The 24,056-nt window shown below is 43.3% G+C and overlaps 1 protein-coding gene across 1 annotated transcript in view; it reads left to right on the top strand.

Annotated features, from left to right (window-relative positions):
- Positions 1–16,937, top strand: part of LOC307130285 (uncharacterized protein) — a gene marked incomplete at both ends in the record, with an annotated part of 28,816 nt that extends 11,879 nt beyond the window's left edge. The window contains 17 exons of the mRNA XM_079823254.1: positions 12–204; positions 274–421; positions 505–577; positions 7,238–7,420; positions 7,497–7,684; positions 7,756–7,853; positions 7,927–8,084; positions 8,171–8,363; positions 8,433–8,580; positions 8,664–8,736; positions 15,422–15,604; positions 15,681–15,868; positions 15,940–16,037; positions 16,111–16,268; positions 16,355–16,547; positions 16,617–16,764; positions 16,848–16,937. Coding sequence (XP_079679380.1) covers positions 12–204; positions 274–421; positions 505–577; positions 7,238–7,420; positions 7,497–7,684; positions 7,756–7,853; positions 7,927–8,084; positions 8,171–8,363; positions 8,433–8,580; positions 8,664–8,736; positions 15,422–15,604; positions 15,681–15,868; positions 15,940–16,037; positions 16,111–16,268; positions 16,355–16,547; positions 16,617–16,764; positions 16,848–16,937 — 2,513 coding nt within the window. The remainder of the gene's footprint in view (positions 1–11; positions 205–273; positions 422–504; positions 578–7,237; positions 7,421–7,496; positions 7,685–7,755; positions 7,854–7,926; positions 8,085–8,170; positions 8,364–8,432; positions 8,581–8,663; positions 8,737–15,421; positions 15,605–15,680; positions 15,869–15,939; positions 16,038–16,110; positions 16,269–16,354; positions 16,548–16,616; positions 16,765–16,847) is intronic.
- Positions 16,938–24,056: the final 7,119 nt, after the last annotated feature.

Here is a 24,056-nt window from a genome sequence, read left to right as displayed (position 1 = left end):
TTCTTCCTCAGGGGATGAGGCATACACGTCCTACTACGGTGATGCTGATTATCCCGTCACAAAAGTCCTGCGGGAGCCTGTGTATGTTGAGGTGCGCATTTTGGAGAGGACCGACCCCAACATTGTCCTAATGCTGGGACGTTGCTGGGCGACATCAACCCCCAGTCCACTCAGTCTACCCCAGTGGGACCTTCTGGTCGATGGGTGAGTAAGGCCAGTCTTTATCCATCTAGTGTGCTGTAAGGCACTTCTGACTGCCTCTTTACCTTTCAGATGCCCTTACCAGGATGACCGTTACCTGACCTCATTGGTTCCGGTGGCTGGATCTTCTGGTCTTCAGTTCCCAACCCACTACAAGCGCTTTGTTGTGAAGATGTTCACATTTGTGGATCCAGCATCACTGGCTCCTCTACAGGAAACCGTATGCTCTGCAGCCTTACCTGAATCCTTAATATTAGGTGTTGTTTTTCTTTCCGTGGCTTATCCCTTTCCCCCCTCTGTTAGATCTTCATCCACTGTAGTACAGCAGTGTGCCATCCCTCTTCTGGCTCCTGTGAGCAAAGCTGCACTAGGAAAAGTGAGTGCTTGTTGTAAACTGACTTCAGGAACCATGAGAATTTGGTTTTTAAATGCCTCACGATTCTACCACTTCTTTTCCAGGAAGAGATGCTAACGTCAAGACCATCTCTAGTGGGCAAACTGTGGTGTCTAGTGGAGAAGTTAACCTGGTCATGTGACTTTAGTAGTTTTAATAAACTTCTTAACTCAACTGTCTCTTTGGTATTGATCTTTCATGACTGTTCTCAGTTTGATTTATTGGGCTACACTACTAAACCAGAGTTCCCTTTTTTTGCTTCAAGGTTATGCTTGACTTGAACTAAACAAGCCAAGTTTCTGCCCAAACCTGACCTATTTGCCAAGTTCCAGTTGCTAACCTGGGTCCCTGTTCTTAATGGAATCTGTTTTGGTCTCTACTTGTGGCTTTATGGCTGGACTAACATAACTGCTTGTACTGATATTCAAGCATGCCAAGTCCCTCTGTTTTTTGCTAATGCTATTTGAAAGCCCCCCGAAGTCATGCAAGTACAGCATTGCATCTGCAATGAAATCAGTATCAACCTGCATTGTCCTTTTTAATCCCAAATTGTGACCAGCCTTTTTTCTTTAGGCTAGCCCCAATGTTTATTGAAAAGTAGACTGGTGCTTTAATAAAAGCTGGTTTAGTCCCTTAACTGGTGTATCACACCTGAGTTGCTGTCTGAGGGCCTGTTTACACCTGGTACTAAAGCGTTTATCAGTCCAATCACAAGTGGACTATGCTAAATACAGGTGTAAATGCGGTCTAAAATGTTTTAAACTTTTTTGACTTTTAACCTTCACTCATGAAAGGGGTCTTTATAAACCGTTTCCAGAGTGTGACATTAACTGGTCTAAACCATGTCGCTTCTGTAGATTTGGACAAAATAAGCTACTTTGTTTAACTGTCTGTGCTTGTTGTTGCTGCACCATTAAAAACAGAACGTGGAAGGCAATTTGACTAGTATCCATGCTGTCAAGGAAATGCATCCCATTTGAATTATATTTAACTGGTTTGAAGAGCTAACTGTTGGTGTATTAGGTTTGTGAAATACACATTTCAAAATGGGGTCTACTATTATATTTGTCCATTTTAGTGTCCCATCATTAACTTAAGTCTTAGTCCTGTTAACTCTTCTTGCTCTTTGTATCACACATTTTTCCTAGAGACATTTTGGTGGAAAATTTGACAAAACGTAGGTCTGTGGCCAGTTGCATAAACTGCTGATGTTCAAGAATAAGAAGCTGAGGGCAAGTGGACAAAAATGAATGACTGTGTTTCAATTCACTTTTTCATGCCCTTCCCTCACTATCTTCCCTCTGTGTCGTTGATTTTGTAGCAGGAGATTTTTTGTAGGTATTGGGCTGTGTACCGAATTTCATACCTGTACGTGAAACGTAGCGGGAGGGGCACTTCGTTGAAATGTTGTAGGTGGCGCTATCGAGCCATTTTGCCATGCCTAATTCTGAAACTCATATGTAGATGTCTTCAGGCCAGGACTCTTATCAAACATCTGAAGTTTGGGGCAGATCGGACATTGTATGCCCGACTTACAACAGCTTCCTGTGTCATGGCGAACCATCGAACTTTGTGAGGCCGCCACTGACACGACCTTCAGGGAAAACATCACCAAGGCCTTTAGATTAGACTGTGCAAATATGACGTATCTTGATCTGATTAAATCTCTAGGAGAATCTCTGCAGAGAATCCAGTAGATGGCGATGACACTTTGCAAAGAAACACTACGTGCCTATAGACTAAACACGCAATATGCATGCGCATGATGTCACAGTTTTCACAAATTCATGTTTTTGTAGTTTACATGGAGACAATAATGGTCTCATTTTCAAAAACTTTGAAACCCTGTTTTTAAAAGTTTGCATTTTTAAGGCCCACAAAGCACTGTTGTTGTGTAAATGAACACAATGCATTTAAAGTTTCATTTGAAAATGGTGTCATGTAAATGTCCCCCTCAATTTGTCAGATAAGAGAGACATACAAATTGTGCAGAGCTGTGGGTCCCAGAGATGCATATAAACTCTACAGGTCCAGAGGAGAATCAAAGGCAATCAATTCAACTAAAAGGGGATGAGCCACCTTCATTCAAAGCTGTACAAAATGGCAAAGCCAAGCACTGGTGTGTGTTGTGGCATTTGTGTCAAAGTTTGCTAGGATGGAGCTTCTGAGAGGTGTGTTAGTGGTGGTTGTGATTGTTGTGTTTGATCTGCCTGATGCGTGGGGAAGTTTGATGCACAGTCAAAGTCCAAGAAGCATGGTGCAAAAATCAGATCCAGATTTCAGAAGTCCTGCCTTTTCTGCTCCAGAGCTCTGGAATCCTTTGCAAGCGGCTTCTCCATTTCAGAGTCCTTTGGGTCCTGCCTCCAGAGGCCTTGCACAGGAGCCTTTTGGCCTTCAGGAGAAGCAGCTGTTGCAGGGTCCAGTGAAGCCTTTGGATTGGAGGTATCCGGTCGTTCCCGAGGTGCAGAGCGAGTTGGCGGTGGACTTCCAGTTGAGGCAACCCGTGACTCCCAGCAGCGTAGCGGTTCAATGCGGAGAGAACCGGGTTCTTGTAGAAGTCCAGCAGGACTTGTTTAGCAATGGTCAGTTGATCCAGCCAACTGGTCTGTCTTTAGGTGGATGTCCTGTTGCTGGTCAGGACTCTGAGTCTAGGGTGCTCATCTTTGAGTATGAATTACAGGACTGCAACAGCGTGCAGATGGTAAGAACTCCTAAATCTTAATCGGTTGTTTGTTCAAATTGAGGATATCCAAAGTCCTCTTCAAGGACCGTCAGTTCACACTGCTGTTGTATGTTGTATTTGCAATGCCAGGGCAGCTGGCATAAACATTTCTTAAGGCCCGTTCATACCAATGCATGTTTTAAGCTCTGCAGTTGTTTTCTCCTGCTTGAAGTGTTTGTCCACCGTATTGCACAATGCACTTTCTCTCATTCATAATAATGATTACACCTTCATGAGGAACTGTCTTGTTTTAACTACAATCTCTTACAGATGAATGAGGATGAGCTTGTCTACACCTTCTCTCTTACCTACACCCCTGAGGCTCTTGCAGGTACTCCGATTACCCGGGCCGATGGTGCAATTGTTGGCGTTCAATGCCACTATCAAAGGTAAGTGACCTCTGTGACTTTCACTGCTTGTGCAACTGGGAGACCATTTAATGGGTACTTTCATGAACCACAGGCTACACAATGTAAGCAGTGATGCCTTGAGGCCAACATGGGTCCCTTATGCCTCAACCAAGGTTGGTGAAGAAGTCTTGATGTTCTCCCTGAAGCTCATGCTGGGTAAGTGCACTTTCTTTGGACCTTCGACCTTGCAAATGTGGCTCTTCCTAGGGTGTTCCTTCTCTTTTGTAGACGATTGGTCCTACCAGAGGCCTTCATACTCCTATTTCCTGGGTGGCGTTATTAACATCGAGGCATCTGTGAAGCAGTACAATCATGTGCCTCTGCGTGTGTTTGTGGACAGCTGTGTGGCCACTCAGGTGCCTGACGTGAACTCCCTTCCGAGATATTCCTTCATTGAGAATCATGGGTAAGGTCATGGCTCTTGATGCTATAGGACTGTTTTGTTTGCTCTTTTTAAACATTCATGAGTTGCTCTTTGTGGTGACTTTGTCGTCAGGTGCTTTGTGGATGCCAAGGCTACAGCTTCCAGCTCCCGCTTCATGCCTCGGTCCCAGGTTGACAAGATCCAGTTCCAGCTGGAGGCATTCATGTTCCAGGAGAGCACCAGTCCTTCTGTATGTACCACAAGAGTTAATTCGACTTCTCTTCCCATCTGCTTTGGTTTTCTGACTTGTCTGTCATCCCTTGTAGATCTACATAACATGTGTTCTGAAGGCAACTATTGCTTCTGCACCCAGTGACGCTCAGCGCAAATCCTGTTCCTTTGCCAATGGGTACGTTGCACTTATTCTTTTTTTAAAAAGCTGACTTTGCTCATGTTGAAAGTGCTTTGTCTTGTTGCAGGTGGTTTGCTGCTGATGGAAATGACCAAGTTTGTGGTTGCTGTGACTCAACATGTGGTCCTGATGGTGGAATTGCTGCTTCTCCCTATGGAGGTCGGTAGCTCTTGCTTTAAGGTTGCTTTTGATGTTTTAAGTGCTCCTAACTTTGCTCTTTTTCTTCTCTCTAGGTGTTCAGTGGGAAGGCAAGGCCACACTTGGTCCTGTAATTGTTCAAGGGCAAAAGAAAGTTTCTCAATAAAACTGACATCAATCCTTGCTTGTATCTGACTTGTCACTTTGCTTTTGACCTGGAAAGAGTGCCTTATTCTGCAAATGTGGTGGAACTGACTGTACCTTTGCAAGTCCCATTTAGTCTGAAACCCTATGGCTGCATGCTATGTGACTTGCAGAGGTACAGAAGTTATTATTTTTCTCCGTCTGGAATTTAAACGCGGGGCTAGTTGTAACAGGTTAACTTTCCACACATGCCGGGATGATGAAACCTAATGTATTTACTAGTTGCCATATCAACATTATTTAGAGAAACTGCACCAATTAATAATTCTTTGGACGCTCTCACTGAACATTTAACATAACAGACGTACATTTCTTAAGTTTATTGAAAATAAGACCAAGTTGAGAGTTCTTTTAATGCTGCTCTAACCAGCAGAAGACACTAGACGGGTTTAAATCCCAGTTGCACAGGTGGGGCATGTTGTAACTGTTACAATGTGCCCCTATTAGAACTATGCTATTCTATTGAGGAAAGAATGACAGTCAATGTTCAGAAGAAATTAGTATATTTTTAATGATGCCATTATTTTATTTGAAAGTTAATTTGTATTTTGTCTTGTTGTTTTATTTGATTGTATCTGATAACATCAAGCTGTCATGTTAATGTGCCCCACCTATGGGGCAGGTTGTCATATTTCACTTTCTTTCGGGGTAAATCGAAAGCATACACCGTATTAATGATTAGCAATCAAGGTTTACTGAGTTTTACACGATTCTTTTGTAGTGTGGTTTTTGGTGAAGTTTATTCAAATAAATATGGTCACCTGTGTAGCTACATTCTTCTCTCACTGCTGTTTCCTGATGGTTTATAGAACAATTACTCCGAGTCGCCCTCTGTCGTTTCACAGAATAGTACAACGGCGAGTGCGTCAAGTATAAACGCCTCGTCCGTTTGGGGATTGACAAAGTGTGTGCGTGTTGGTTGAAAACCTTTGCTAGGGGAAAGAATTGTGTTTTGGTAGTTTTAGTGCATTTTGAATGTGAAATGATCTGCTGTGCCGAGCTGAAAGTTTGTTAGGAGAACTGTGTGAAGAGTTTTGAAAAAGTGACCTAAGTATTGAGAAATGGGTCCTAGCAATTGTATATAAAAAAAAAACACTGTAAATGGCAAGAGGCATCCTGCACAGGCAAAGCAACAAATTCATATTATTCAACATATCCTAGCTTTTTACAGAAAATATTCAGATGTAACCCCCTTTGTAATAATTAACATTTTCATAAGTAACTGATTACAGTTACATTTATTTTGTAATTAAAGTATATATGAGTAGACTGGTCCCCTCTGTCTAAGGAGTCGAGGGTCTGTCCACATAAACCTCTCTTGTCCACTTGTGGAACACTTCAAACTGGCGACAGGGATTGCCCCGAGGGGAAGTGCTTAGGGAGGTTTGTGAGTGTGTTGCTAAATTTGGAACTACAGACTACTCTTACTATTTCTGCCATATAAAGATATTGTAAAAGTAGTAATGCTAGTCTACAAGCAAAGCGGAATGCACCAAACATCTACCCAAAGTACTTTGGGCAAGCTCCAGTAGCAAACCTGAGCATGAACCTTTTTATTTGTCTTCAATATGACAAATCTGACTAATTGGAGTCAATATAGGCCTACATCACATGCGTATCATTTTGATGAGAATTTTCTGGTAGCATAAGCTCCCATTTGGGCAAGTCTGGAGAATCATGACTGTTCATGAAGAGGGAGGGATTATCGTTAATTAGCCAAAATCTGTAGAATACAAAAAGACCAAAGGGCATCATCTCAACAGTGTGACTAGCTGTTGAACAATGGCAGGAAGCTGGTGTGCTGTTCAATCGCTGGCACTTTGTGTGTGGTTTTGTGCTTTTTGTCATGCTGTTCCACAGTGGAGTAATTTGCCCCAGTTTCCTCAGCAGGTTCAACAACAAGCTAGTCAACAGTTTCCTCAGAAGGTTCAACAACAAGCTAGTCAACAGTTTCCTCAGAAGGTTCAACAGTTTCCTCTGAAGGTTCAACAACAAGCTAGTCAACAGTTTCCTCTGAAGGTTCAACAGCTAGCTAGTCAACAGTTTCCTCTGAAGGTTCAACAACAAGCTAGTCAACAGTTTCCTCTGAAGGTTCAACAGCTAGCTAGTCAACAGTTTCCTCAGAAGGTTCAACAACAAGCTAGTCAACAGTTTCCTCAGAAGGTTCAACAACAAGCTAGTCAACAGTTTCCTCAGAAGGTTCAACAACAAGCTAGTCAACAGTTTCCTCAGAAGGTTCAACAACAAGCTAGTCAACAGTTTCCTCAGCAGGTTCAACAACAAGCTAGTCAACAGTTTCCTCAGCAGGTTCAACAACAAGCTAGTCAACAGTTTCCTCAGCAGGTTCAACAACAAGCTAGTCAACAGTTTCCTCAGCAGGTTCAACAACAAGCTAGTCAACAGTTTCATCAGCAGGTTCAGTCTAAGCAGCCAGTGGCGCAGGCAGAGCCCCTTGACAAATGTGCTGTAGCTGATTATGAGCAGATCCAATGTGGCCCACCTGGTATCAGTGGTGCTGAGTGTGAAGCTATCAACTGCTGCTTTAACGGACAGCAGTGTTTCTATGGGAAGGCAGGTAAGAGTGAGTCAATGCAAAGGTGTTCATGTTAAACCACTCCTCAGTAATAACCTGCTCTTGTACCTTGTTCCAGTGACTGTCCAGTGTATAAGAGATGGTCAGTTTGTGGTAGTGGTGGCAAGAGATGTTACACTACCTCGCTTGAGCCTGGATTCAGTCCGTCTCCTGGGTGGAAACGACCCACCTTGCAGTCCTGTGGGATCCACACCTTCCTTTGCTATATACCAGTTCCCTGTCACTGCATGTGGCACAAGCATGATGGTGAGTAGCTGCTTGTGGTTCTGTTCTGCATGGCTTGGAATGGCCTGGATGCCAACAGTTACTATTTGCAGGAGGACGGTGGATATGTGGTGTATGAAAACCGAATGACCTCCTCGTATGAAGTGGGTGTCGGACCACTTGGTTCCATCACAAGGGACAGCCATTTTGAGTAGGCATTTTATTTTATTTAGAAAAAATATGAATCCTTGACAAAGGCTACAAGCTCACTATTTGTTGTCTAGGCTTCTCTTCCAGTGTAGGTACTCTGCTACTTCTGTGGAAGCTCTGGTTGTGGAGGTCAACACTGTTCCTGCACCTCCACCAGTAGCGGCTTCTGGACCCCTCAGGGTGGAGCTTAGACTGGCAAATGGTCAATGTGTCACCAAAGGCTGTGCAGAAGGTAAGTGTCTGTCCAAGTATGCATAAGTATTTTCTAAAACTCCAGGTTGCAGCAGTTTCTGGTTAAACGCTGGTTTTCTTCCTCAGGGGATGAGGCATACACGTCCTACTACGGTGATGCTGATTATCCCGTCACAAAAGTCCTGCGGGAGCCTGTGTATGTTGAGGTGCGCATTTTGGAGAGGACCGACCCCAACATTGTCCTAATGCTGGGACGTTGCTGGGCGACATCAACCCCCAGTCCACTCAGTCTACCCCAGTGGGACCTTCTGGTCGATGGGTGAGTAAGGCCAGTCTTTATCCATCTAGTGTGCTGTAAGGCACTTCTGACTGCCTCTTTACCTTTCAGATGCCCTTACCAGGATGACCGTTACCTGACCTCATTGGTTCCGGTGGCTGGATCTTCTGGTCTTCAGTTCCCAACCCACTACAAGCGCTTTGTTGTGAAGATGTTCACATTTGTGGATCCAGCATCACTGGCTCCTCTACAGGAAACCGTATGCTCTGCAGCCTTACCTGAATCCTTAATATTAGGTGTTGTTTTTCTTTCCGTGGCTTATCCCTTTCCCCCCTCTGTTAGATCTTCATCCACTGTAGTACAGCAGTGTGCCATCCCTCTTCTGGCTCCTGTGAGCAAAGCTGCACTAGGAAAAGTGAGTGCTTGTTGTAAACTGACTTCAGGAACCATGAGAATTTGGTTTTTAAATGCCTCACGATTCTACCACTTCTTTTCCAGGAAGAGATGCTAACGTCAAGACCATCTCTAGTGGGCAAACTGTGGTGTCTAGTGGAGAAGTTAACCTGGTCATGTGACTTTAGTAGTTTTAATAAACTTCTTAACTCAACTGTCTCTTTGGTATTGATCTTTCATGACTGTTCTCAGTTTGATTTATTGGGCTACACTACTAAACCAGAGTTCCCTTTTTTTGCTTCAAGGTTATGCTTGACTTGAACTAAACAAGCCAAGTTTCTGCCCAAACCTGACCTATTTGCCAAGTTCCAGTTGCTAACCTGGGTCCCTGTTCTTAATGGAATCTGTTTTGGTCTCTACTTGTGGCTTTATGGCTGGACTAACATAACTGCTTGTACTGATATTCAAGCATGCCAAGTCCCTCTGTTTTTTGCTAATGCTATTTGAAAGCCCCCCGAAGTCATGCAAGTACAGCATTGCATCTGCAATGAAATCAGTATCAACCTGCATTGTCCTTTTTAATCCCAAATTGTGACCAGCCTTTTTTCTTTAGGCTAGCCCCAATGTTTATTGAAAAGTAGACTGGTGCTTTAATAAAAGCTGGTTTAGTCCCTTAACTGGTGTATCACACCTGAGTTGCTGTCTGAGGGCCTGTTTACACCTGGTACTAAAGCGTTTATCAGTCCAATCACAAGTGGACTATGCTAAATACAGGTGTAAATGCGGTCTAAAATGTTTTAAACTTTTTTGACTTTTAACCTTCACTCATGAAAGGGGTCTTTATAAACCGTTTCCAGAGTGTGACATTAACTGGTCTAAACCATGTCGCTTCTGTAGATTTGGACAAAATAAGCTACTTTGTTTAACTGTCTGTGCTTGTTGTTGCTGCACCATTAAAAACAGAACGTGGAAGGCAATTTGACTAGTATCCATGCTGTCAAGGAAATGCATCCCATTTGAATTATATTTAACTGGTTTGAAGAGCTAACTGTTGGTGTATTAGGTTTGTGAAATACACATTTCAAAATGGGGTCTACTATTATATTTGTCCATTTTAGTGTCCCATCATTAACTTAAGTCTTAGTCCTGTTAACTCTTCTTGCTCTTTGTATCACACATTTTTCCTAGAGACATTTTGGTGGAAAATTTGACAAAACGTAGGTCTGTGGCCAGTTGCATAAACTGCTGATGTTCAAGAATAAGAAGCTGAGGGCAAGTGGACAAAAATGAATGACTGTGTTTCAATTCACTTTTTCATGCCCTTCCCTCACTATCTTCCCTCTGTGTCGTTGATTTTGTAGCAGGAGATTTTTTGTAGGTATTGGGCTGTGTACCGAATTTCATACCTGTACGTGAAACGTAGCGGGAGGGGCACTTCGTTGAAATGTTGTAGGTGGCGCTATCGAGCCATTTTGCCATGCCTAATTCTGAAACTCATATGTAGATGTCTTCAGGCCAGGACTCTTATCAAACATCTGAAGTTTGGGGCAGATCGGACATTGTATGCCCGACTTACAACAGCTTCCTGTGTCATGGCGAACCATCGAACTTTGTGAGGCCGCCACTGACACGACCTTCAGGGAAAACATCACCAAGGCCTTTAGATTAGACTGTGCAAATATGACGTATCTTGATCTGATTAAATCTCTAGGAGAATCTCTGCAGAGAATCCAGTAGATGGCGATGACACTTTGCAAAGAAACACTACGTGCCTATAGACTAAACACGCAATATGCATGCGCATGATGTCACAGTTTTCACAAATTCATGTTTTTGTAGTTTACATGGAGACAATAATGGTCTCATTTTCAAAAACTTTGAAACCCTGTTTTTAAAAGTTTGCATTTTTAAGGCCCACAAAGCACTGTTGTTGTGTAAATGAACACAATGCATTTAAAGTTTCATTTGAAAATGGTGTCATGTAAATGTCCCCCTCAATTTGTCAGATAAGAGAGACATACAAATTGTGCAGAGCTGTGGGTCCCAGAGATGCATATAAACTCTACAGGTCCAGAGGAGAATCAAAGGCAATCAATTCAACTAAAAGGGGATGAGCCACCTTCATTCAAAGCTGTACAAAATGGCAAAGCCAAGCACTGGTGTGTGTTGTGGCATTTGTGTCAAAGTTTGCTAGGATGGAGCTTCTGAGAGGTGTGTTAGTGGTGGTTGTGATTGTTGTGTTTGATCTGCCTGATGCGTGGGGAAGTTTGATGCACAGTCAAAGTCCAAGAAGCATGGTGCAAAAATCAGATCCAGATTTCAGAAGTCCTGCCTTTTCTGCTCCAGAGCTCTGGAATCCTTTGCAAGCGGCTTCTCCATTTCAGAGTCCTTTGGGTCCTGCCTCCAGAGGCCTTGCACAGGAGCCTTTTGGCCTTCAGGAGAAGCAGCTGTTGCAGGGTCCAGTGAAGCCTTTGGATTGGAGGTATCCGGTCGTTCCCGAGGTGCAGAGCGAGTTGGCGGTGGACTTCCAGTTGAGGCAACCCGTGACTCCCAGCAGCGTAGCGGTTCAATGCGGAGAGAACCGGGTTCTTGTAGAAGTCCAGCAGGACTTGTTTAGCAATGGTCAGTTGATCCAGCCAACTGGTCTGTCTTTAGGTGGATGTCCTGTTGCTGGTCAGGACTCTGAGTCTAGGGTGCTCATCTTTGAGTATGAATTACAGGACTGCAACAGCGTGCAGATGGTAAGAACTCCTAAATCTTAATCGGTTGTTTGTTCAAATTGAGGATATCCAAAGTCCTCTTCAAGGACCGTCAGTTCACACTGCTGTTGTATGTTGTATTTGCAATGCCAGGGCAGCTGGCATAAACATTTCTTAAGGCCCGTTCATACCAATGCATGTTTTAAGCTCTGCAGTTGTTTTCTCCTGCTTGAAGTGTTTGTCCACCGTATTGCACAATGCACTTTCTCTCATTCATAATAATGATTACACCTTCATGAGGAACTGTCTTGTTTTAACTACAATCTCTTACAGATGAATGAGGATGAGCTTGTCTACACCTTCTCTCTTACCTACACCCCTGAGGCTCTTGCAGGTACTCCGATTACCCGGGCCGATGGTGCAATTGTTGGCGTTCAATGCCACTATCAAAGGTAAGTGACCTCTGTGACTTTCACTGCTTGTGCAACTGGGAGACCATTTAATGGGTACTTTCATGAACCACAGGCTACACAATGTAAGCAGTGATGCCTTGAGGCCAACATGGGTCCCTTATGCCTCAACCAAGGTTGGTGAAGAAGTCTTGATGTTCTCCCTGAAGCTCATGCTGGGTAAGTGCACTTTCTTTGGACCTTCGACCTTGCAAATGTGGCTCTTCCTAGGGTGTTCCTTCTCTTTTGTAGACGATTGGTCCTACCAGAGGCCTTCATACTCCTATTTCCTGGGTGGCGTTATTAACATCGAGGCATCTGTGAAGCAGTACAATCATGTGCCTCTGCGTGTGTTTGTGGACAGCTGTGTGGCCACTCAGGTGCCTGACGTGAACTCCCTTCCGAGATATTCCTTCATTGAGAATCATGGGTAAGGTCATGGCTCTTGATGCTATAGGACTGTTTTGTTTGCTCTTTTTAAACATTCATGAGTTGCTCTTTGTGGTGACTTTGTCGTCAGGTGCTTTGTGGATGCCAAGGCTACAGCTTCCAGCTCCCGCTTCATGCCTCGGTCCCAGGTTGACAAGATCCAGTTCCAGCTGGAGGCATTCATGTTCCAGGAGAGCACCAGTCCTTCTGTATGTACCACGAGTTAATTCGACTTCTCTTCCCATCTGCTTTGGTTTTCTGACTTGTCTGTCATCCCTTGTAGATCTACATAACATGTGTTCTGAAGGCAACTATTGCTTCTGCACCCAGTGACGCTCAGCGCAAATCCTGTTCCTTTGCCAATGGGTACGTTGCACTTATTCTTTTTTTAAAAAGCTGACTTTGCTCATGTTGAAAGTGCTTTGTCTTGTTGCAGGTGGTTTGCTGCTGATGGAAATGACCAAGTTTGTGGTTGCTGTGACTCAACATGTGGTCCTGATGGTGGAATTGCTGCTTCTCCCTATGGAGGTCGGTAGCTCTTGCTTTAAGGTTGCTTTTGATGTTTTAAGTGCTCCTAACTTTGCTCTTTTTCTTCTCTCTAGGTGTTCAGTGGGAAGGCAAGGCCACACTTGGTCCTGTAATTGTTCAAGGGCAAAAGAAAGTTTCTCAATAAAACTGACATCAATCCTTGCTTGTATCTGACTTGTCACTTTGCTTTTGACCTGGAAAGAGTGCCTTATTCTGCAAATGTGGTGGAACTGACTGTACCTTTGCAAGTCCCATTTAGTCTGAAACCCTATGGCTGCATGCTATGTGACTTGCAGAGGTACAGAAGTTATTATTTTTCTCCGTCTGGAATTTAAACGCGGGGCTAGTTGTAACAGGTTAACTTTCCACACATGCCGGGATGATGAAACCTAATGTATTTACTAGTTGCCATATCAACATTATTTAGAGAAACTGCACCAATTAATAATTCTTTGGACGCTCTCACTGAACATTTAACATAACAGACGTACATTTCTTAAGTTTATTGAAAATAAGACCAAGTTGAGAGTTCTTTTAATGCTGCTCTAACCAGCAGAAGACACTAGACGGGTTTAAATCCCAGTTGCACAGGTGGGGCATGTTGTAACTGTTACAATGTGCCCCTATTAGAACTATGCTATTCTATTGAGGAAAGAATGACAGTCAATGTTCAGAAGAAATTAGTATATTTTTAATGATGCCATTATTTTATTTGAAAGTTAATTTGTATTTTGTCTTGTTGTTTTATTTGATTGTATCTGATAACATCAAGCTGTCATGTTAATGTGCCCCACCTATGGGGCAGGTTGTCATATTTCACTTTCTTTCGGGGTAAATCGAAAGCATACACCGTATTAATGATTAGCAATCAAGGTTTACTGAGTTTTACACGATTCTTTTGTAGTGTGGTTTTTGGTGAAGTTTATTCAAATAAATATGGTCACCTGTGTAGCTACATTCTTCTCTCACTGCTGTTTCCTGATGGTTTATAGAACAATTACTCCGAGTCGCCCTCTGTCGTTTCACAGAATAGTACAACGGCGAGTGCGTCAAGTATAAACGCCTCGTCCGTTTGGGGATTGACAAAGTGTGTGCGTGTTGGTTGAAAACCTTTGCTAGGGGAAAGAATTGTGTTTTGGTGCATTTTGAATGTGAAATGATCTGCTGTGCCGAGCTGAAAGTTTGTTAGGAGAACTGTGTGAAGAGTTTTGAAAAAGTGACCTAAGTATTGAGAAATGGGTCCTAGCAATTGTATATAAAAAAAAAACACTGTAAATGGCAAGAGGCATCCTGCACAGGCAAAGCAACAAATTCATATTATTCAACATATCCTAGCTTTTTACAGAAAATATTCAGATGTAACCCCCTTTGTAATAATTAACATTTTCATAAGTAACTGATTACAGTTACATTTATTTTGTAATTAAAGTATATATGAGTAGACTGGTCCCCTCTGTCTAAGGAGTCGAGGGTCTGTCCACATAAACCTCTCTTGTCCACTTGTGGAACACTTCAAACTGGCGACAGGGATTGCCCCGAGGGGAAGTGCTTAGGGAGGTTTGTGAGTGTGTTGCTAAATTTGGAACTACAGACTACTCTTACTATTTCTGCCATATAAAGATATTGTAAAAGTAGTAATGCTAGTCTACAAGCAAAGCGGAATGCACCAAACATCTACCCAAAGTACTTTGGGCAAGCTCCAGTAGCAAACCTGAGCATGAACCTTTTTATTTGTCTTCAATATGACAAATCTGACTAATTGGAGTCAATATAGGCCTACATCACATGCGTATCATTTTGATGAGAATTTTCTGGTAGCATAAGCTCCCATTTGGGCAAGTCTGGAGAATCATGACTGTTCATGAAGAGGGAGGGATTATCGTTAATTAGCCAAAATCTGTAGAATACAAAAAGACCAAAGGGCATCATCTCAACAGTGTGACTAGCTGTTGAACAATGGCAGGAAGCTGGTGTGCTGTTCAATCGCTGGCACTTTGTGTGTGGTTTTGTGCTTTTTGTCATGCTGTTCCACAGTGGAGTAATTTGCCCCAGTTTCCTCAGCAGGTTCAACAACAAGCTAGTCAACAGTTTCCTCAGAAGGTTCAACAACAAGCTAGTCAACAGTTTCCTCAGAAGGTTCAACAGTTTCCTCTGAAGGTTCAACAACAAGCTAGTCAACAGTTTCCTCTGAAGGTTCAACAGCTAGCTAGTCAACAGTTTCCTCTGAAGGTTCAACAACAAGCTAGTCAACAGTTTCCTCTGAAGGTTCAACAGCTAGCTAGTCAACAGTTTCCTCAGAAGGTTCAACAACAAGCTAGTCAACAGTTTCCTCAGAAGGTTCAACAACAAGCTAGTCAACAGTTTCCTCAGAAGGTTCAACAACAAGCTAGTCAACAGTTTCCTCAGAAGGTTCAACAACAAGCTAGTCAACAGTTTCCTCAGAAGGTTCAACAACAAGCTAGTCAACAGTTTCCTCAGCAGGTTCAACAACAAGCTAGTCAACAGTTTCCTCAGCAGGTTCAACAACAAGCTAGTCAACAGTTTCCTCAGCAGGTTCAACAACAAGCTAGTCAACAGTTTCCTCAGCAGGTTCAACAACAAGCTAGTCAACAGTTTCATCAGCAGGTTCAGTCTAAGCAGCCAGTGGCGCAGGCAGAGCCCCTTGACAAATGTGCTGTAGCTGATTATGAGCAGATCCAATGTGGCCCACCTGGTATCAGTGGTGCTGAGTGTGAAGCTATCAACTGCTGCTTTAACGGACAGCAGTGTTTCTATGGGAAGGCAGGTAAGAGTGAGTCAATGCAAAGGTGTTCATGTTAAACCACTCCTCAGTAATAACCTGCTCTTGTACCTTGTTCCAGTGACTGTCCAGTGTATAAGAGATGGTCAGTTTGTGGTAGTGGTGGCAAGAGATGTTACACTACCTCGCTTGAGCCTGGATTCAGTCCGTCTCCTGGGTGGAAACGACCCACCTTGCAGTCCTGTGGGATCCACACCTTCCTTTGCTATATACCAGTTCCCTGTCACTGCATGTGGCACAAGCATGATGGTGAGTAGCTGCTTGTGGTTCTGCTCTGCATGGCTTGGAATGGCCTGGATGCCAACAGTTACTATTTGCAGGAGGACGGTGGATATGTGGTGTATGAAAACCGAATGACCTCCTCGTATGAAGTGGGTGTCGGACCACTTGGTTCCATCACAAGGGACAGCCATTTTGAGTAGGCATTTTATTTTATTTAGAAAAAATATGAATCCTTGACAAAGGCTACAAGCTCACTATTTGTTGTCTAGGCTTCTCTTCCAGTGTAGGTACTCTGCTACTTCTGTGGAAGCTCTGGTTGTGGAGGTCAACACTGTTCCTGCACCTCCACCAGTAGCGGCTTCTGGACCCCTCAGGGTGGAGCTTAGACTGGCAAATGGTCAATGTGTCACCAAAGGCTGTGCAGAAGGTAAGTGTCTGTCCAAGTATGCATAAGTATTTTCTAAAACTCCAGGTTGCAGCAGTTTCTGGTTAAACGCTGGTTTTCTTCCTCAGGGGATGAGGCATACACGTCCTACTACGGTGATGCTGATTATCCCGTCACAAAAGTCCTGCGGGAGCCTGTGTATGTTGAGGTGCGCATTTTGGAGAGGACCGACCCCAACATTGTCCTAATGCTGGGACGTTGCTGGGCGACATCAACCCCCAGTCCACTCAGTCTACCCCAGTGGGACCTTCTGGTCGATGGGTGAGTAAGGCCAGTCTTTATCCATCTAGTGTGCTGTAAGGCACTTCTGACTGCCTCTTTACCTTTCAGATGCCCTTACCAGGATGACCGTTACCTGACCTCATTGGTTCCGGTGGCTGGATCTTCTGGTCTTCAGTTCCCAACCCACTACAAGCGCTTTGTTGTGAAGATGTTCACATTTGTGGATCCAGCATCACTGGCTCCTCTACAGGAAACCGTATGCTCTGCAGCCTTACCTGAATCCTTAATATTAGGTGTTGTTTTTCTTTCCGTGGCTTATCCCTTTCCCCCCTCTGTTAGATCTTCATCCACTGTAGTACAGCAGTGTGCCATCCCTCTTCTGGCTCCTGTGAGCAAAGCTGCACTAGGAAAAGTGAGTGCTTGTTGTAAACTGACTTCAGGAACCATGAGAATTTGGTTTTTAAATGCCTCACGATTCTACCACTTCTTTTCCAGGAAGAGATGCTAACGTCAAGACCATCTCTAGTGGGCAAACTGTGGTGTCTAGTGGAGAAGTTAACCTGGTCATGTGACTTTAGTAGTTTTAATAAACTTCTTAACTCAACTGTCTCTTTGGTATTGATCTTTCATGACTGTTCTCAGTTTGATTTATTGGGCTACACTACTAAACCAGAGTTCCCTTTTTTTGCTTCAAGGTTATGCTTGACTTGAACTAAACAAGCCAAGTTTCTGCCCAAACCTGACCTATTTGCCAAGTTCCAGTTGCTAACCTGGGTCCCTGTTCTTAATGGAATCTGTTTTGGTCTCTACTTGTGGCTTTATGGCTGGACTAACATAACTGCTTGTACTGATATTCAAGCATGCCAAGTCCCTCTGTTTTTTGCTAATGCTATTTGAAAGCCCCCCGAAGTCATGCAAGTACAGCATTGCATCTGCAATGAAATCAGTATCAACCTGCATTGTCCTTTTTAATCCCAAATTGTGACCAGCCTTTTTTCTTTAGGCTAGCCCCAATGTTTATTGAAAAGTAGACTGGTGCTTTAATAAAAGCTGGTTTAGTCCCTTAACTGGTGTATCACACCTGAGTTGCTGTCTGAGGGCCTGTTTACACCTGGTACTAAAGCGTTTATCAGTCCAATCACAAGTGGACTATGCTAAATACAGGTGTAAATGCGGTCTAAAATGTTTTAAACTTTTTTGACTTTTAACCTTCACTCATGAAAGGGGTCTTTATAAACCGTTTCCAGAGTGTGACATTAACTGGTCTAAACCATGTCGCTTCTGTAGATTTGGACAAAATAAGCTACTTTGTTTAACTGTCTGTGCTTGTTGTTGCTGCACCATTAAAAACAGAACGTGGAAGGCAATTTGACTAGTATCCATGCTGTCAAGGAAATGCATCCCATTTGAATTATATTTAACTGGTTTGAAGAGCTAACTGTTGGTGTATTAGGTTTGTGAAATACACATTTCAAAATGGGGTCTACTATTATATTTGTCCATTTTAGTGTCCCATCATTAACTTAAGTCTTAGTCCTGTTAACTCTTCTTGCTCTTTGTATCACACATTTTTCCTAGAGACATTTTGGTGGAAAATTTGACAAAACGTAGGTCTGTGGCCAGTTGCATAAACTGCTGATGTTCAAGAATAAGAAGCTGAGGGCAAGTGGACAAAAATGAATGACTGTGTTTCAATTCACTTTTTCATGCCCTTCCCTCACTATCTTCCCTCTGTGTCGTTGATTTTGTAGCAGGAGATTTTTTGTAGGTATTGGGCTGTGTACCGAATTTCATACCTGTACGTGAAACGTAGCGGGAGGGGCACTTCGTTGAAATGTTGTAGGTGGCGCTATCGAGCCATTTTGCCATGCCTAATTCTGAAACTCATATGTAGATGTCTTCAGGCCAGGACTCTTATCAAACATCTGAAGTTTGGGGCAGATCGGACATTGTATGCCCGACTTACAACAGCTTCCTGTGTCATGGCGAACCATCGAACTTTGTGAGGCCGCCACTGACACGACCTTCAGGGAAAACATCACCAAGGCCTTTAGATTAGACTGTGCAAATATGACGTATCTTGATCTGATTAAATCTCTAGGAGAATCTCTGCAGAGAATCCAGTAGATGGCGATGACACTTTGCAAAGAAACACTACGTGCCTATAGACTAAACACGCAATATGCATGCGCATGATGTCACAGTTTTCACAAATTCATGTTTTTGTAGTTTACATGGAGACAATAATGGTCTCATTTTCAAAAACTTTGAAACCCTGTTTTTAAAAGTTTGCATTTTTAAGGCCCACAAAGCACTGTTGTTGTGTAAATGAACACAATGCATTTAAAGTTTCATTTGAAAATGGTGTCATGTAAATGTCCCCCTCAATTTGTCAGATAAGAGAGACATACAAATTGTGCAGAGCTGTGGGTCCCAGAGATGCATATAAACTCTACAGGTCCAGAGGAGAATCAAAGGCAATCAATTCAACTAAAAGGGGATGAGCCACCTTCATTCAAAGCTGTACAAAATGGCAAAGCCAAGCACTGGTGTGTGTTGTGGCATTTGTGTCAAAGTTTGCTAGGATGGAGCTTCTGAGAGGTGTGTTAGTGGTGGTTGTGATTGTTGTGTTTGATCTGCCTGATGCGTGGGGAAGTTTGATGCACAGTCAAAGTCCAAGAAGCATGGTGCAAAAATCAGATCCAGATTTCAGAAGTCCTGCCTTTTCTGCTCCAGAGCTCTGGAATCCTTTGCAAGCGGCTTCTCCATTTCAGAGTCCTTTGGGTCCTGCCTCCAGAGGCCTTGCACAGGAGCCTTTTGGCCTTCAGGAGAAGCAGCTGTTGCAGGGTCCAGTGAAGCCTTTGGATTGGAGGTATCCGGTCGTTCCCGAGGTGCAGAGCGAGTTGGCGGTGGACTTCCAGTTGAGGCAACCCGTGACTCCCAGCAGCGTAGCGGTTCAATGCGGAGAGAACCGGGTTCTTGTAGAAGTCCAGCAGGACTTGTTTAGCAATGGTCAGTTGATCCAGCCAACTGGTCTGTCTTTAGGTGGATGTCCTGTTGCTGGTCAGGACTCTGAGTCTAGGGTGCTCATCTTTGAGTATGAATTACAGGACTGCAACAGCGTGCAGATGGTAAGAACTCCTAAATCTTAATCGGTTGTTTGTTCAAATTGAGGATATCCAAAGTCCTCTTCAAGGACCGTCAGTTCACACTGCTGTTGTATGTTGTATTTGCAATGCCAGGGCAGCTGGCATAAACATTTCTTAAGGCCCGTTCATACCAATGCATGTTTTAAGCTCTGCAGTTGTTTTCTCCTGCTTGAAGTGTTTGTCCACCGTATTGCACAATGCACTTTCTCTCATTCATAATAATGATTACACCTTCATGAGGAACTGTCTTGTTTTAACTACAATCTCTTACAGATGAATGAGGATGAGCTTGTCTACACCTTCTCTCTTACCTACACCCCTGAGGCTCTTGCAGGTACTCCGATTACCCGGGCCGATGGTGCAATTGTTGGCGTTCAATGCCACTATCAAAGGTAAGTGACCTCTGTGACTTTCACTGCTTGTGCAACTGGGAGACCATTTAATGGGTACTTTCATGAACCACAGGCTACACAATGTAAGCAGTGATGCCTTGAGGCCAACATGGGTCCCTTATGCCTCAACCAAGGTTGGTGAAGAAGTCTTGATGTTCTCCCTGAAGCTCATGCTGGGTAAGTGCACTTTCTTTGGACCTTCGACCTTGCAAATGTGGCTCTTCCTAGGGTGTTCCTTCTCTTTTGTAGACGATTGGTCCTACCAGAGGCCTTCATACTCCTATTTCCTGGGTGGCGTTATTAACATCGAGGCATCTGTGAAGCAGTACAATCATGTGCCTCTGCGTGTGTTTGTGGACAGCTGTGTGGCCACTCAGGTGCCTGACGTGAACTCCCTTCCGAGATATTCCTTCATTGAGAATCATGGGTAAGGTCATGGCTCTTGATGCTATAGGACTGTTTTGTTTGCTCTTTTTAAACATTCATGAGTTGCTCTTTGTGGTGACTTTGTCGTCAGGTGCTTTGTGGATGCCAAGGCTACAGCTTCCAGCTCCCGCTTCATGCCTCGGTCCCAGGTTGACAAGATCCAGTTCCAGCTGGAGGCATTCATGTTCCAGGAGAGCACCAGTCCTTCTGTATGTACCACAAGAGTTAATTCGACTTCTCTTCCCATCTGCTTTGGTTTTCTGACTTGTCTGTCATCCCTTGTAGATCTACATAACATGTGTTCTGAAGGCAACTATTGCTTCTGCACCCAGTGACGCTCAGCGCAAATCCTGTTCCTTTGCCAATGGGTACGTTGCACTTATTCTTTTTTTAAAAAGCTGACTTTGCTCATGTTGAAAGTGCTTTGTCTTGTTGCAGGTGGTTTGCTGCTGATGGAAATGACCAAGTTTGTGGTTGCTGTGACTCAACATGTGGTCCTGATGGTGGAATTGCTGCTTCTCCCTATGGAGGTCGGTAGCTCTTGCTTTAAGGTTGCTTTTGATGTTTTAAGTGCTCCTAACTTTGCTCTTTTTCTTCTCTCTAGGTGTTCAGTGGGAAGGCAAGGCCACACTTGGTCCTGTAATTGTTCAAGGGCAAAAGAAAGTTTCTCAATAAAACTGACATCAATCCTTGCTTGTATCTGACTTGTCACTTTGCTTTTGACCTGGAAAGAGTGCCTTATTCTGCAAATGTGGTGGAACTGACTGTACCTTTGCAAGTCCCATTTAGTCTGAAACCCTATGGCTGCATGCTATGTGACTTGCAGAGGTACAGAAGTTATTATTTTTCTCCGTCTGGAATTTAAACGCGGGGCTAGTTGTAACAGGTTAACTTTCCACACATGCCGGGATGATGAAACCTAATGTATTTACTAGTTGCCATATCAACATTATTTAGAGAAACTGCACCAATTAATAATTCTTTGGACGCTCTCACTGAACATTTAACATAACAGACGTACATTTCTTAAGTTTATTGAAAATAAGACCAAGTTGAGAGTTCTTTTAATGCTGCTCTAACCAGCAGAAGACACTAGACGGGTTTAAATCCCAGTTGCACAGGTGGGGCATGTTGTAACTGTTACAATGTGCCCCTATTAGAACTATGCTATTCTATTGAGGAAAGAATGACAGTCAATGTTCAGAAGAAATTAGTATATTTTTAATGATGCCATTATTTTATTTGAAAGTTAATTTGTATTTTGTCTTGTTGTTTTATTTGATTGTATCTGATAACATCAAGCTGTCATGTTAATGTGCCCCACCTATGGGGCAGGTTGTCATATTTCACTTTCTTTCGGGGTAAATCGAAAGCATACACCGTATTAATGATTAGCAATCAAGGTTTACTGAGTTTTACACGATTCTTTTGTAGTGTGGTTTTTGGTGAAGTTTATTCAAATAAATATGGTCACCTGTGTAGCTACATTCTTCTCTCACTGCTGTTTCCTGATGGTTTATAGAACAATTACTCCGAGTCGCCCTCTGTCGTTTCACAGAATAGTACAACGGCGAGTGCGTCAAGTATAAACGCCTCGTCCGTTTGGGGATTGACAAAGTGTGTGCGTGTTGGTTGAAAACCTTTGCTAGGGGAAAGAATTGTGTTTTGGTAGTTTTAGTGCATTTTGAATGTGAAATGATCTGCTGTGCCGAGCTGAAAGTTTGTTAGGAGAACTGTGTGAAGAGTTTTGAAAAAGTGACCTAAGTATTGAGAAATGGGTCCTAGCAATTGTATATAAAAAAAAAACACTGTAAATGGCAAGAGGCATCCTGCACAGGCAAAGCAACAAATTCATATTATTCAACATATCCTAGCTTTTTACAGAAAATATTCAGATGTAACCCCCTTTGTAATAATTAACATTTTCATAAGTAACTGATTACAGTTACATTTATTTTGTAATTAAAGTATATATGAGTAGACTGGTCCCCTCTGTCTAAGGAGTCGAGGGTCTGTCCACATAAACCTCTCTTGTCCACTTGTGGAACACTTCAAACTGGCGACAGGGATTGCCCCGAGGGGAAGTGCTTAGGGAGGTTTGTGAGTGTGTTGCTAAATTTGGAACTACAGACTACTCTTACTATTTCTGCCATATAAAGATATTGTAAAAGTAGTAATGCTAGTCTACAAGCAAAGCGGAATGCACCAAACATCTACCCAAAGTACTTTGGGCAAGCTCCAGTAGCAAACCTGAGCATGAACCTTTTTATTTGTCTTCAATATGACAAATCTGACTAATTGGAGTCAATATAGGCCTACATCACATGCGTATCATTTTGATGAGAATTTTCTGGTAGCATAAGCTCCCATTTGGGCAAGTCTGGAGAATCATGACTGTTCATGAAGAGGGAGGGATTATCGTTAATTAGCCAAAATCTGTAGAATACAAAAAGACCAAAGGGCATCATCTCAACAGTGTGACTAGCTGTTGAACAATGGCAGGAAGCTGGTGTGCTGTTCAATCGCTGGCACTTTGTGTGTGGTTTTGTGCTTTTTGTCATGCTGTTCCACAGTGGAGTAATTTGCCCCAGTTTCCTCAGCAGGTTCAACAACAAGCTAGTCAACAGTTTCCTCAGAAGGTTCAACAACAAGCTAGTCAACAGTTTCCTCAGAAGGTTCAACAGTTTCCTCTGAAGGTTCAACAACAAGCTAGTCAACAGTTTCCTCTGAAGGTTCAACAGCTAGCTAGTCAACAGTTTCCTCTGAAGGTTCAACAACAAGCTAGTCAACAGTTTCCTCTGAAGGTTCAACAGCTAGCTAGTCAACAGTTTCCTCAGAAGGTTCAACAACAAGCTAGTCAACAGTTTCCTCAGAAGGTTCAACAACAAGCTAGTCAACAGTTTCCTCAGAAGGTTCAACAACAAGCTAGTCAACAGTTTCCTCAGAAGGTTCAACAACAAGCTAGTCAACAGTTTCCTCAGCAGGTTCAACAACAAGCTAGTCAACAGTTTCCTCAGCAGGTTCAACAACAAGCTAGTCAACAGTTTCCTCAGCAGGTTCAACAACAAGCTAGTCAACAGTTTCCTCAGCAGGTTCAACAACAAGCTAGTCAACAGTTTCATCAGCAGGTTCAGTCTAAGCAGCCAGTGGCGCAGGCAGAGCCCCTTGACAAATGTGCTGTAGCTGATTATGAGCAGATCCAATGTGGCCCACCTGGTATCAGTGGTGCTGAGTGTGAAGCTATCAACTGCTGCTTTAACGGACAGCAGTGTTTCTATGGGAAGGCAGGTAAGAGTGAGTCAATGCAAAGGTGTTCATGTTAAACCACTCCTCAGTAATAACCTGCTCTTGTACCTTGTTCCAGTGACTGTCCAGTGTATAAGAGATGGTCAGTTTGTGGTAGTGGTGGCAAGAGATGTTACACTACCTCGCTTGAGCCTGGATTCAGTCCGTCTCCTGGGTGGAAACGACCCACCTTGCAGTCCTGTGGGATCCACACCTTCCTTTGCTATATACCAGTTCCCTGTCACTGCATGTGGCACAAGCATGATGGTGAGTAGCTGCTTGTGGTTCTGTTCTGC

This window comes from Gobio gobio (genome assembly GCF_949357685.1).
Source record: "Gobio gobio genome assembly, chromosome: 8".
In the NCBI taxonomy this organism is placed as follows: domain Eukaryota; kingdom Metazoa; phylum Chordata; class Actinopteri; order Cypriniformes; family Gobionidae; genus Gobio; species Gobio gobio.
Note: the sequence above shows the minus strand (reverse complement) of the source record. Positions and strands in the feature narration are given on the sequence as shown.